Source organism: Bufo bufo, chromosome 6 (genome assembly GCF_905171765.1).
Source record: "Bufo bufo chromosome 6, aBufBuf1.1, whole genome shotgun sequence".
NCBI lineage: Eukaryota > Metazoa > Chordata > Amphibia > Anura > Bufonidae > Bufo > Bufo bufo.
In genome coordinates this window covers 307,638,506-307,651,864 of record NC_053394.1, presented here as the reverse complement: position 1 = coordinate 307,651,864, position 13,359 = coordinate 307,638,506, and the positions used below count along the sequence as shown (strand labels likewise).

General features: G+C 39.9%; 1 protein-coding gene across 5 annotated transcripts in view; it reads left to right on the top strand.

The window, feature by feature from the left end:
* Window positions 1-13,359, top strand: part of SKAP1 (src kinase associated phosphoprotein 1) — a 624,187-nt gene that overhangs the window by 143,730 nt on the left and 467,098 nt on the right. For all 5 annotated transcript variants that reach the window (XM_040436618.1, XM_040436619.1, XM_040436621.1 and 2 more), the window contains exon 4: window positions 4,064-4,171. In XM_040436618.1, the coding sequence (XP_040292552.1) occupies window positions 4,064-4,171 (108 nt within the window). The remainder of the gene's footprint in view (window positions 1-4,063; window positions 4,172-13,359) is intronic.

Below are 13,359 nucleotides of genomic sequence, written 5' to 3'. Positions count from 1 at the left end.
TCATTTGACACAAACGAATCCTCGTTGCAAAAAATTTGCATTGAGGATTTTTTTGGGTTAAATTACTTGATTAAATCGAGTAATCGTTTCAGCCCTAATTCCAAAGCATTATTGTGATATACTGACAGGCAACCTTTAAGGTACGCCCATGGGAACATACCTGTGGCAGACCTGGAAGCCTTTGATAGACCCTAGCTGCCATGGTAACCCATTGGCACCATGTGATTGAGTTGTGGTGGTGCTAATAGAGCGAGCCATGTCCTTTTGCTAAACTCATTAGATGCTGTTGTTACTGTTATAAAGCTCCATGGGATCAGCTCACCTGAATGAAATCAAACAAAACGTGGTGCACGAACAGAGGGCTGGCTCCACAAAGATGAAGAGGTCGGGAGCTGAACCTTTGTGGATATTATTACTATTCTGCTCGCAGAGCTCCCCCTAGTGATAACTGAACTAGAAAATTCCATAACCAGTTGGAATGAATGAGGACCCTATTGACATTGCCGAGTTAAAATGTGGGTAAGGCCTCATGCACACGACCATATGTGTTTTGCAGTCCACAAATTGCAGATGTGCAAAACACGGATTTCGGCCATATACATGCTGGCATTTCTTTTTCACTTCAATAGAAATGTCCTATCCTTGTCTGCAAAACGTACAAGAAAAGGACATGTTCTATCTTTTTTGCGGTGCCGTGGAATGGGTGTGGGAATACGGACAGTGAGCAATGTGGCCCCATTAAAATTAATGGGTGCATATCTGATCCGCGAAAATGCAGACAAAGCAAACTGTTGTGTGTATGAACCCTTAGGCATTGGGAAATGACTAAAGAATGGAATTACAGATATTTCTTTTTATGCAGTTTTTTTTACGATGTTGTTTGCATGTTGTTCCCCATCAAAGCTAAAGTACCCAAGCTGGTGTTTTTGACGCCATTCTTAATAAAGCCTCATAGCTTGTGGAGGATCTGTCTGAGTTAGGCCGAATGCACGCGGCCGTGAGCGGTCCGTGGTATCCCGGCCTGGCATCCTGCTGACAGCAGGATGCCAGGCCGTGATACCATTTAGACCATTTTCTATGTCTAAAACAGGCCTAGAAAATGGTGAATAAGATGGGCATCCTGGCCCATCCCCTTCCCTGCCCACGCCACGGCTAAAATTTTAGACCTGGCGTGAGCAGGGAGAAGTCGCAGATAGGATAGTTGCGCCTTCATCTACGCCTGAAATACACCTAATTTAGGCGTATTTCAGGTTAGTAAATGACCCCCTATATTCTGGAAATAGTGAATTTATTCATTTTGGCGAGGCACCCCTTAGATTCAGCAGAGACACGATAAATAATCTGCAGAGTTGTAGGAAAGTTTAAATTTCCATGTGACTTTACCAGTCAGCAGAGACTATAGAACATCCACAGCTCTGAGTATGTAATGGGCTTTGAGGCCACATCTCCCCCACATGTTAAGGGTTGAATGTTGCATTTGCTGAAATTCATCATGGTCAGAAGACACAGCTCTGTATATGAAATGACCTGATGATGATGATGCATAGCTGTGTTTGTTTTAGAGTATAGCATAAGGCCTCATGCCCAGAAACATATTCATGGCTTATAATTACTCAAAGACGGTATAACTCAACAGAGCTCGGATCATTGCTATAGATGAATATTTTGCACTTCCGTATCATGGCTTGTTATTTGTATCTAGATGAAAATAGCAATGAAAACACACGTAGTGTGAAATAACATGAAGATTCTTAAAAAATAAAAACTGATATAGCATCAGCATAAATACTGATTCTGAGGTATTTTCATCTGATGTCCCAAATCTCTCATGCAGGACCCACGATACTTGGTGTGCATATTAATTAGGCTGCACTCGTTTCATAATAATCATAATTTATGGTATTGTATCTCATCTGCTTTGTTGGCCTCCAAATATTTTGACTCTGCACATGACCATGGACTATATGCTAACATATGGGAAGAGAACGTCATTTGCATCTTGTGCATCCCATTCTATATGGGCCAGCATGAAACACGGGCTGCAATCTTAGTAGCCAGCAAAGCTGAATAGATTATTGGTCCAGAGTGCTCAGCTAATTATATTGTTTTTCCTGTAAGATATAGATCTCCTTGGACTTCAGGAGCAAGGCAGCTAATTAATGAAGGAATTATTCTTGATGTCTAGTAACCCGGTGACTATGACTGTGGCTGACCATGTCCCTAGCGGACTCCACTGCATTCCTTATATTGGCTCTCAGAGTCTCTCTCCATCTAATTACAGAGGCACCAGTTGCCAGACCTGTCACCCAAGGTTTGTGCTCCAGTGAGAACTTGATCACTTGAGCAGGTTCTTAGCTGTCATCTTAGCTTGGATGTATGAGGCATGCCAGGGATAATGTCTCTTGCATTGCATCCGTTATGTTATTCCTGCAGTAAATGGATATTCATGATCACATTACTATAGAATATTATCTCACTGGTTAATATACTGTGATAGGTGTCTTTGGTGTGGATTGATGATGTGATAACCATGTTAAGAAATTACTTGTATACATGTCCATCACATTACAATCAGTGGAGCAGCTCTTATGCCTTCTCTCTGTGGAATAGATGGATCACCACGGTGATGTGTGTAAAGTAATATTTTTCCCATTTTTATGACAGGAAATCAAGCTGCTCCACAAGTCTTTGTTGGAATTTTAAAAGAGAGTTATAATGAAGTCATAGGGGCCGCTGTATAAATAAGAATGTTTAGATGTGTGTTTTAGGTCTGCGTCCATTACATTCCTCATTCAGCTGGGACTACACTATATATTGTGCAGTAAATGTGTTCATGTTGTCCCTGAAGACACCTACAGGCTGTGCTTGGTACTGTATGCTAATGACATCAATATGTTGTTAGACTGTTTACTATGTAGGGCCAACATATTCCACAGCGCTTTACAGACACTGTCCCTAGTGGAGCTCACAATCTAAATTCCCTATCAGTATGCCTTTTTTTTTTTTTGGAGTGTGGGAAAAAAGCGGAGTATCACACGGAGAACATACAAACTGCATATTGTTTTTGAGCGTTGACTGTCTATGTACTGTACAGTATATGTATTGTGGTGATGAGGTGTGGAAAGTTTTGAATATACATGTTCATAAAGATAGTGAAAGCTATGGGGCACACAGTGTAACAATTTGTTTAGTGTTTTTTTTTTCCACTTGTTTTAAAAAAAAATTTAAAAAGTTTTTTTTTTTTTAATGCGCCAAAGTAGTAAAACGTAAAAAAAAACAAAAAAAAAACCCTATATGTATTTGGTATCGCTGTAATTGTACTGACCCAGAGAATAAAGTTATCATGTCATTTATACTGAACTATGAGCGCCGCAAAAGTTAGAATGTAAAAACTCAATGGCGGTATACCACTCCCAATTTGTTTTATTTATTTATTTTTCACTTGTTTTACATTTTGTGCTCCAGAATATTGGCATCAAGAAATGCAAACGGCGTGATATTTGATTGTGTTTTCAATGGCAAAAAACACATAGCACGCAGTCAGATGTGCGAATGGATTGTGTAACTTTGGTTTCTTCTGGGTATTCCAGTCTTCTAGCACACTGAAAATATAACATTAGTAATTATAATGTGTGTACAGTGGCGTAACTAGAAATGACTGGGCCCGCAGAAATTTTTGGAATGCAACCCCTACCTTTCATGCAACCCCCATCCTGTGGCTAGTAAAGATAGTTTTTTCAGACTAGACCCAGCAGCCACTTCATCAGTTTCCCATACTGTATATACTGTCACTGTATATAATGTCATTGTATAATACAGTTGAGGGGGCCCTGACAATAACATCTCTTAGTCCTCCTCCTCGGTGGGCACCTTCTGAGTCTAGGCCCCAAAGCAGCCGCTTCCCCTATAGCTATGCCTCTGTAAGGTGCCATGGAGTGTGTTGGCGCTACATAAACAACTCTAAGTGAAAATAAATATTAATACGCACCAAGCGGCAATTTCTTCACAATAGAAACATTTTCTACATTCCAATTCAATGTGTTCTTTATGATATGTTCCTTAGATGATGACGCTGATACAGAAGGGCAGGAGAATTATGATGATAATGGTAGCCTGAGTCATGGCACAGCGTCTGACGAGGTTTCCCTTCCCTCTGATTACCTGAATGAAGGTAAGTGATATGTGGGCTTTATACATAAACTTGCTAATCCTGCTCCTTACTGCCCAGTTAGATATGGCACCATATTTTATGACTGGCACAATGTTAATCCTTTTATTATACTGTGCACTCCCCAGAGTTTAGCTTGCAACAAGTTTGTGCCTAGAAACATATAGCTGTTAAATGTGTCTTTAAGAGGCAATAGTAATACTGTTTTATTATTTGTTTTCATATTTGGGGTTCTGAAGTAAATACTTAAAGGGGTTGACCATTTGCAGGCTACTGATGACAATCGTGTATGTAAGATGACCTTATAATGCTTACTAATATAGCCTGTGATGATATTCGGTGCCGTTTGCTACATTTTATGAGCCATGTCACCTTTTGGACAAATCATCTGTGCTGTCAGCATAGAGGTCCTGTCCATAAAATAGCCGCTGATGGAGGGTCATGTGACCAGACACATCACTCAGTCTCTTCCATTTAAATACTTTGCACCTGCACTAAACTCCCAACACTGTAAGTGCAGACGGCAGGTGCAGTGTATGTGAATGGAGGGGACTGAGCAATTTGTCTGCTCATGTGACCTTCCATCAGCCGCCATTTTATGGACAGGACTTCCATGTGGACAGTACAAAAGACTTGACCTTCAAGGAGGCATAACTTTTGAAATATAGAAAATTGTGCAGATTACCAATAACCGCTATATTACGAAATACGATAAACTCTTCTTACATGCGCATCCATCAACAGTAGACAGAAAGTGGCCAACCCCTTTAAAGAGTGAGATGCGAGAATAGGGGCTGGTATTCTACTCATCCAGGCTCTATTTGTCCCAATGTTAGTGTATTTTAAGGGGTTACGGTTTCTTAGTCAGTTGGGTAATCTTTTAACGACTGAGGTGGTAAAAATTAAAAATCGTACAAAAATAACACTTCACCAACCGGCCATCCAGATGTCTGCTTTAGCTGCCGCTTCTCATTTACTCCGCTATCTGGGTTGTGTTGCATAGTGAAAGTGGTTCTTTAATTACGAGCATCAAGCACATAATTGAAGTTGTTTAGTATACGGCAATGAATGAGAAGTGAATGAGTTTGGTTTTATACCTCATAAATGGCAAGTAAAGAGCCACATTGCCTGAGGTCCTGACGTGTCGCTGCTTATTTTTAATGCTTTAAAACAAGTTACTGTTTTTTTTTCCCCATTTGACAAACTCTAAACTCGGTGAAGGTAGTTTTATTTAGCAGAGAACAAGAGATGTAGTGCCCCCTTGTGGGGGGTTTAAAAAACTGCATGCAACCTGAAGATAATGCTGGCAATTGTGGGATAAAGAGGCAGTCACTTTGTGTTGATTACCTGGGAAATAAATTTTATTATAACACAGAAGTACTTTCATGTATTTCTTATGGCTTATTATTTACTAATGTCTTATTAGTCACAACAATTGTCCAAATGAATTTCCTTTCTCACAACTCCTAAAACTTCAAACAAAATTCTTTCCATTCTGTCCTTCTCAAGGTGTCGCCAAAAAATGACATCAACCTACAATTAATGCCAAACAGCCAGTAGTAACAGTGCATCATCATGTTATCGTCGAGCATCAACTGTGTTTCAACACAGTTACATTAATCTAGTTGAATCTTGGTGTGTGTTTGTGGTTCTGTTCTTTGCCCAGTTTAACACCATAGGTGCCGAGTGCTATAATTAACTCATCAGTATGATGGGCATAACTAGCAGGGTAACAGATCTAGCAGCTGCTATGGGGCCCATTTACATTTATACATAAGGTGCAGTTAGTGGTGAAAGGTACTATGGAAAATTGAATATAACCCCATTCTAAGTTTTACTATGGAGCCTTAAAGTTACTTTTTCTGTTTGCGTTATTCCTTCCGCACAGCATTACTTTTTTCATTTTTCTTGTGTTGTGCATTATTCTTGCATGTGACATCACAGTTTGTATAATTCTAGCGGTGTAACATCACTGAGTAGATTATTACTGTACTGTGACATCATTGTCTTTATTAGCTATGCACTGTGACATCATTGTCTTTATTAGCTATGTACTGTGACATCACTGTGTTTATTATGCCAATATTGTAACATCAACATATGCAAAAGCCCTGTACTGTGATTATACGGCGGTTTCACTGTGCATGTTATTCCAGTTTTATTAGTGCATTATCCCTGTACTATGACATCACTCTGTGCCTTGTGCATTAGGGAGAGCAGTCATAAGCTTTTCAAACATTTTGTTGATAGTGGTTGTGGTGGAATAAGGCCCCATTCTATATTTCGCTTACTTGTTACACCCCTGACCAGTAGTAATAATGCAGCAGAAAGTGTACGTTGAGTATTTCTGCCCAGCCGGAATATACATGAATAATTAGGTTTTTTTTCCATTCATTTTGCTGCATCTAAAATTCATCTGCTGCAGATCTATGTCTTTTATAATTGAATTCCCTATGTAATTGTGAGCATTAGTCAGACAGGAGCGTGAATCGCTGTCCACTGGACTCGACCAGTATACTCTCGGTTCATGTTGTCACACATGGAATATACATGTATAGAGAAATTCACATTCTATCAGCTTTTTCCCATTTTTGTTTTGTATTCTTCTCGTGGCCTCTGTTGGTGACTCAGCATTAGGAATTTCATAGACATCTATAGAAAATAAACTCTGCTCAAGTTAGCTGTCCATGACAAATGCCCAAGTGTGTTAAGTACTTGACTTCTGGGATTTGTCCATATTATATGTTACTTGCAAGTCTTTTATAACCTTTTCTTTATAATGTTCTTGTGCTATTTTTTATTTTTTTATCCCTTGAGGCTTACAATCAAACAAACATAGTATTGTTCAACTGTGTTGTATTATTGTAGGTTAGAATCGATGTAGTTTTATTTATATTTATATTTTATTTTTTTCAGTGCCGTTTTACATGGATGTATTTGCACATGGATAAATCACTTTAGTTGCTTGTGGCTTTGTTTGTGTGTTTATTATGTTTTTCTTGCTGTCCTTAAATGCTGGAGCATCTGTGACAGAGTGTTTAATTCTTTCCTGAACCAGGTCTCCTTTCAGGCTAATAGTACCTTGTTCATTAAGAAAATGAATGGCTGCTAAGGAGACGTTATTCAGTCCTTTCTTCACAAGGGCCCCTCAGACCGATTGTATCAGTTGGAGCTCTGACAAATTTCTCCAAAACATTAACACCCCTGTAAAGTTTTAGGTTCAGCAGCTGGCTAAAGGTTGTTCCTGCTGCAGATAAAGGCTTCTAAGTGAGAAACAATGCTCTTCAGTAAATGGCCCCATAAATTATCATCTTTCCATGCACTAAAACATACAAATCTCCTGTTATTGGGAATAAAAAGCTTCTGTCTTCATACTTCCAATCTTGGCTGTGTATTAAAAAAAAAAAAAAGCACTTTCCTCAGCGTTGGGGTCCAGTCCCCTTGGGCATTTTTAGGAATTCTTCAGGGATCTACATGGAATAATAAAGCCATTTCATCTGTTAAATAGCAGGCAGATCATTTAATGAAGCAAGAAGCCATTCCAAGAAGAGTCTGACGCCCAGAAAATACTTATTAACCTGGCCACTACAATTGGTCAGCATCAGAAATACCTTGTTAACCATTGATTGTAAAGCCCCGATCGTTCTGCGTTTAGTTTTAATGAGTTAATTTGAACTGTGACACGGCATCAAAAAGAACGAAACTGAATTAAGTTGACACTTTTTTTTTTAATTAACATGGACCAGTATATAGAAACATTTTAATGCACTTCCCAGAGGCAGTGGCAGAAGTTAATGGTGCTGAAAATGCATTCTGCTGTGTCTGCGAAATACAATTCTTTCACCGCTTATTTCTTTTCTGCACGGAATGAAGTTAGCGACTTTCAAGACCAAAATGTGGGTGCCATGGGTCAGTTGGGCAGCATGTTGTGAGGTGTTGGATTATAGACAGAGAGCCTTGTACACGTATGAGTGTCAGTCTCTGCTGCACGGTAACTGATGGCCCCAAGCCGGCAATAACCCAGGTCAGGAAAAAGGAAAATGCATTATTTCATTATAATATGAAGCACTCGGAGCGCAATAAAGAGAACCATTCCGCAATCTGTTTTTCAGGCAAATGTTTTATTAAGTAGCTTGTTCTGTAGCCTGCTGCTGGACAAACTTGCTCCATCACAGCGAGAAACATTACCATGGAAAGTAGATCCGAAAATGAAAAGGAAATTTCCAGCTGAAAGACGTGGTACGAAGAGTTCAGAGTTCAATATATGTTCACACATGCAGCTTTCACCTTGCAGAGAAAGGAAGCCGCAGGTAATTGGGTCAACCCCATGAACATAGATCTTATTCCGAGCGGGGCTGCAAGAGAGGGTTCCGGCTTGTTGTGAAATTTGTCTAAAAGCAGAGCACAGTGAGCCCAGTTAAAAGTAATGAGTTCAAAGGGTAAATGGAGTTCAAGGTTCAGTCCCTGTTCATCTCCCTACTTTAAACTTTCCCACCAAGGGATTCTTCACTCTTTTGCGGTTTTATAATTTGTAATAGGAGAAATGGACTGGCTCTTAACTTTTTTTTTTACCATTGGACATAGCCATGGTGTCATTTTGCCGCCTTTTACTGAATGCTCTTTGTATGAGGCCCATTGACACTGTTTTATGGAATATGCTGTTATTTGTGCCCCTGCCGAAGAGTGTAGCCTCTGTACAGACTATAATGAAAGTGTGTTGGTAAAGTCTTTACAAAAGTTGCATGATGCTAGTTATAACTATGTGGCCATTGGTTTGGAGGAAGAAGCAATGCCATGATCCCTGGGAAGTAACAAATCCTGCTTATGAAACTGGAAGTTTTATGAGGGATGAAATACCGAGGCGATGCCAGAGTGGGAGACAGATGGGGAACAGGCAAGCACCTGCTAGCCGCACTGTATTATGGTGGTTCTCCAAAAACTCTTTCACTGGATCAGATTTGATCGATGATTATTTAAGCCTATTTTTGTGCAAATTAAAGCATGACTCCAAAGAAAAAAAGGTTTGTCTTGTATATTCCATGTTGCTACCAGGTGGTGTAAAAGGAAAAAAGGGGGGGGGGGGGAAACTTGGTAAGTTGGAGGGGGAAAAAAAGGTTTTCATTATTATTTCAAATATGAATATTACAGTGCAAGACTCCCCAAACATTGCATTGTCTTGACAGGCTGCTCCCTTTACATTCACCTCATCAAAATTGTGTTTTTTTGCAAGAGATTTCTTATTTTTTCAGTTGCACGAATAGCATCACAAGTATATTAATTGGGTTGAAGGGCATTGAAAGTTCAGAGTTCATGGTGTGTTTATCGCAGTCCTCCTGCAGCCCCCGCTGCACCCTCGCACACTTACTGTTTACCCAAGGACCTTGCTTTTAAAATATATATATATATTTTATAGGTGACTGGTTCTTGCGATTCCCTGTTGGGAGATTGAAAGAGTGGAGGCTGCAGGAGCTGTAAATAGAAGAAAAAAATAATGTTTATGGCTTGTTGGCTTGTAATACAAAGTTATCTGGTATTTATACTCTAATCAGCCACTCCATAGCCAGATCTCTTTGCTACTCTTCCTAATGGGAAAAGAGTCTGCCGTTAGCAGCAAGTTGGGTGACACTCGATTTGTACTGTGTGACGGGAACAGATGGGCTTTCTTTGTGAAACTCCGCCTGTATGTAAATGTGAACGGAGTTTCACCCGAATCCATGCATGACCTGACCGTGCACATGCAGAAGGGAGGGCTGCTGGTGAAAGGGATAAAAAATGGCCACTGGATGCTACCATTGGCAGGTCAAGTTTACTATCAGTCTTTTAGTGCTTGCACATTTGAAACTGAGGTATTTTTTTTTCTTGTTTGTGTTTTTTTTTTGTCTTTATATTTTATTGTTTCACCTGCTTGTGAACCCAGCAGTATTTATTTTTTTTTTTAAATATGATACTCTTTTATTTTATTTTTTTCCCCAAATGCAGGTTGAATAAATATTTTCTAGATCATTGAGGGGAAGGGTAATGTGTATAGATTATTGGGGGAGGGGGGGCATTATACTCTTAATCAGAAGTCCACTGTAGTAAAATGCACCAAATTTATTAAGAGGCGCATGCCTCTAAATAAATTTGGTACCTCTTCTTGAAGTTCATGCCACAGAAAAGCAAATTTGTGTTCAGAGCTGGCGCAGAGCGGCCTAATCAGCGACGTAACTAGAATTGACTTGGCCTCGCAGCAAATATTTGAAGGACACCCCCCCCCGGTCCTCTTAATGGAGACCTCAGACTGGACAAAACAAAAAATACTCACCTCTCTTCTTTTTTCTTACGACGCCTCCGCCCTTCATGGAGCACTGTGTCTAGGTACGCACTATACTGTGACCTGACTTTGCAAAGCATAAGGTCATAGTGCACTCCTACGCACACAACATTATGTCCTGAAGCTGTGCACTTCCAGGACTTACTTGCATTGCAGGCACCCAGAGAAGACCAGGGATCGGTGAGTAATACTAGTTCTACGACATGGATTACCATACTCGCTGCTCCCTGGATCCTGAAAATAGATCCATTTGTCCTCCTCCTGGGCCCTTTCCTGAGTTCAGGCCCTGTAGCAGCCGCTTCCCCTGCTTCCATGGTAGCTACACCCCTTGGCCTAATTATGGTAATATCCATCAAACTGCAGGAGGCCCCGCCCACTCCCATCCAGTATTCTGTGCAAAACTTTGACTTTTGTATGCCAGAAAACTGGCATAAGTCAGTTAATAAATCCCCTCCTGCAATTTTTTGCAGGTTCTAGATTATTGATGACCTACAGATTTGATATTGATTACCTTATCTTGAGGATAGGTCATCAATATCTATAACCCAGAAAACCTCTGTTAAGAATAAAAACATTCTTTTTAATAATGTATGGTAATGTTGTAGTGACACAGTCATGAAATTAAGTCATTACAGTAGCCATACAGAATTATAAGTTCATCTGTAGTAACTTCCCCATTCATGAACTTGAGAAACGTAATTTTTTCTCAAACGTTTTTTTTAATTTTTTTTTTTACTAGTACAGTTACCTTCATTGGGAGACTACTGTGGTATAAGTATGACCTTTACTAATAAAATATGAGAGGCTTTTATTGTGTGATTTGAAGCCAGGTACTGATTCCTTTTCACCTTGTTAACTGGGTTGCTTTCTGGTGTCAGAAATCTGCTACTAATGGCATATTTGCTGTTATATATTGATCCTCGTAATACCACTGCCTCCTGGTGTGCTCATTAATAATGTATCTCTTAATTTGTGTGTGTATTATTACTTATTGACATAGGGCCACCTTCTGTGGCCCTTTACATTTTAAAACACTTACAGCATGTAATAGTAAATTTTTAACAAGCACATACATAGAAATAATACCGCATACAACTAGTAATATAACAGCATAACATAAATAATTGTCGGGAATGGTGCTTGTATGAGCTTCCAATCTGTTTTTGACATTGAGCTCTGGTCATTTTATGTGCCTTTTCTGTAGGTTTTATTTTTTGAGCAAGGATGCCTGCAGAACGATCGTACGTTATTCCCATTAGTGGCCTGCCATCTATAAAACGTGTAAAAAAATAAAAATTTTCTTTTCTAAAAAATGCAATTACGTAACATTCATAATGTAGTCTTTAAACCCTGGCTGTCTTTAGTCATTTACTTCTTTGAATGTATTGGAGAAAAAAGACTGCTCAAAGACATCTGTTTGCATAAATTGTGTAGCTACTTGTGATTAGAATGGAATTTATCTAGATTTTATATGCATGGTTTGTTGTAAATTGAAATAAATGGTACAACAAGCTTCTACCCGGACATATTGGTTTTTCTTCAGCTGTGTGAACTTTTCACCTTGGGTCTGAGCCGGTCACACTTTGACCTGTCTGAACTCCGTTGGTTAAACTATGTCTTCAGAGTTGACCTCCTTCTGCGGGAGCTGATTTTTTGTCCATCTTCTCTTACCCTCTCACTTGTTGGTCTGACATGATGGACAAGCTCATGTGTAATAGTGTCCTGTAGGAATTTCAAGGTTTGTTACAGTCAAAATAAAGAATTCCTACATGTGGACTTGCGTATTTGGGCTGCTGAAAAATCCTGGCATGCTTTGCTCAAACACAACCCCATTTTGGAGCATGTAAGTGACTTTGGTACCTTTTGGATGCAGGTCAGATGTTTGCTTGCTGTCGGTAGGTGAGCATTATCCTGCTGAAAAAAATGTTAGTTGGAGGCTCTGCCATGAGAGGCAACACATGTGGCCGCAGGATGTCCTGCACATATTGCTGAGTTGTTGGAGTCCCATGTATTACTACTATCGGTGACCGACTGTCATATGTGATGGTTCCCCAGATAATCACACCTGCAGTTGGGGCAGTGTGTAGCTCCACAGCAAAGTCAGGATTGAAGCATGAGCCTCTATACTGTATCCTCAAATCCGACCATTGTTGGATCCCAGATTAGTTGCTAAACACAATATGGTTCCAGTGGGTAGCAGTCCATGTTTCTTGTTCATGAACCACTGTAAACAAAAGGGATGGTTAGCTTTCAATAGCAGGATGTAATGGGGGGCATGACACAAAATTTCCTTCTGCTATCTGCCTGTAAATGGTCTGGGCAGAGGCAGGGGTGTGCAATGAAGGTTCCACCTATGTCTGGAGGGTGGACAATGAAACTGTGGGAACTGCTAGTGCTAGTCAGCAGATCAAAAGATCCTCTCTACTAGTGGTCTGTCTGGAGCCTGTTGGTTGTGTGTTCGTGCCCTCACATAACCACTGCTCCCAACACCTTCTAACAGCTAGCTCAAAATGGCCAAGATGGCATACAAAACAACCATCCTTCTTCTTTCAGTCTAATGATGCACACCATCTCAAAGTCTTTCAGCTGGGAAAAATGTCTTGGAGTGCATTGTAGAGACATGTCTACCAGTCAATGATTTCTCGCCAAGAGGTATACTACCCAAAAGTAGCATCTGAGAGCATTTTTATAGGGCATCAAGGGAAGTATTTATACACCCTCTTATGTCAAGACCTAGTGTCTAAGCGGACCACGCTTGTAATCATCTACCTACCTGTAAACATAACTGCATCTGTAGACATAACTGCATGTCGAGTTTTGCATGGGTGTGTTTTTTTTTTTTTTTTTTGTCGGAGTGTAATATTTCTATCTAAGCGTA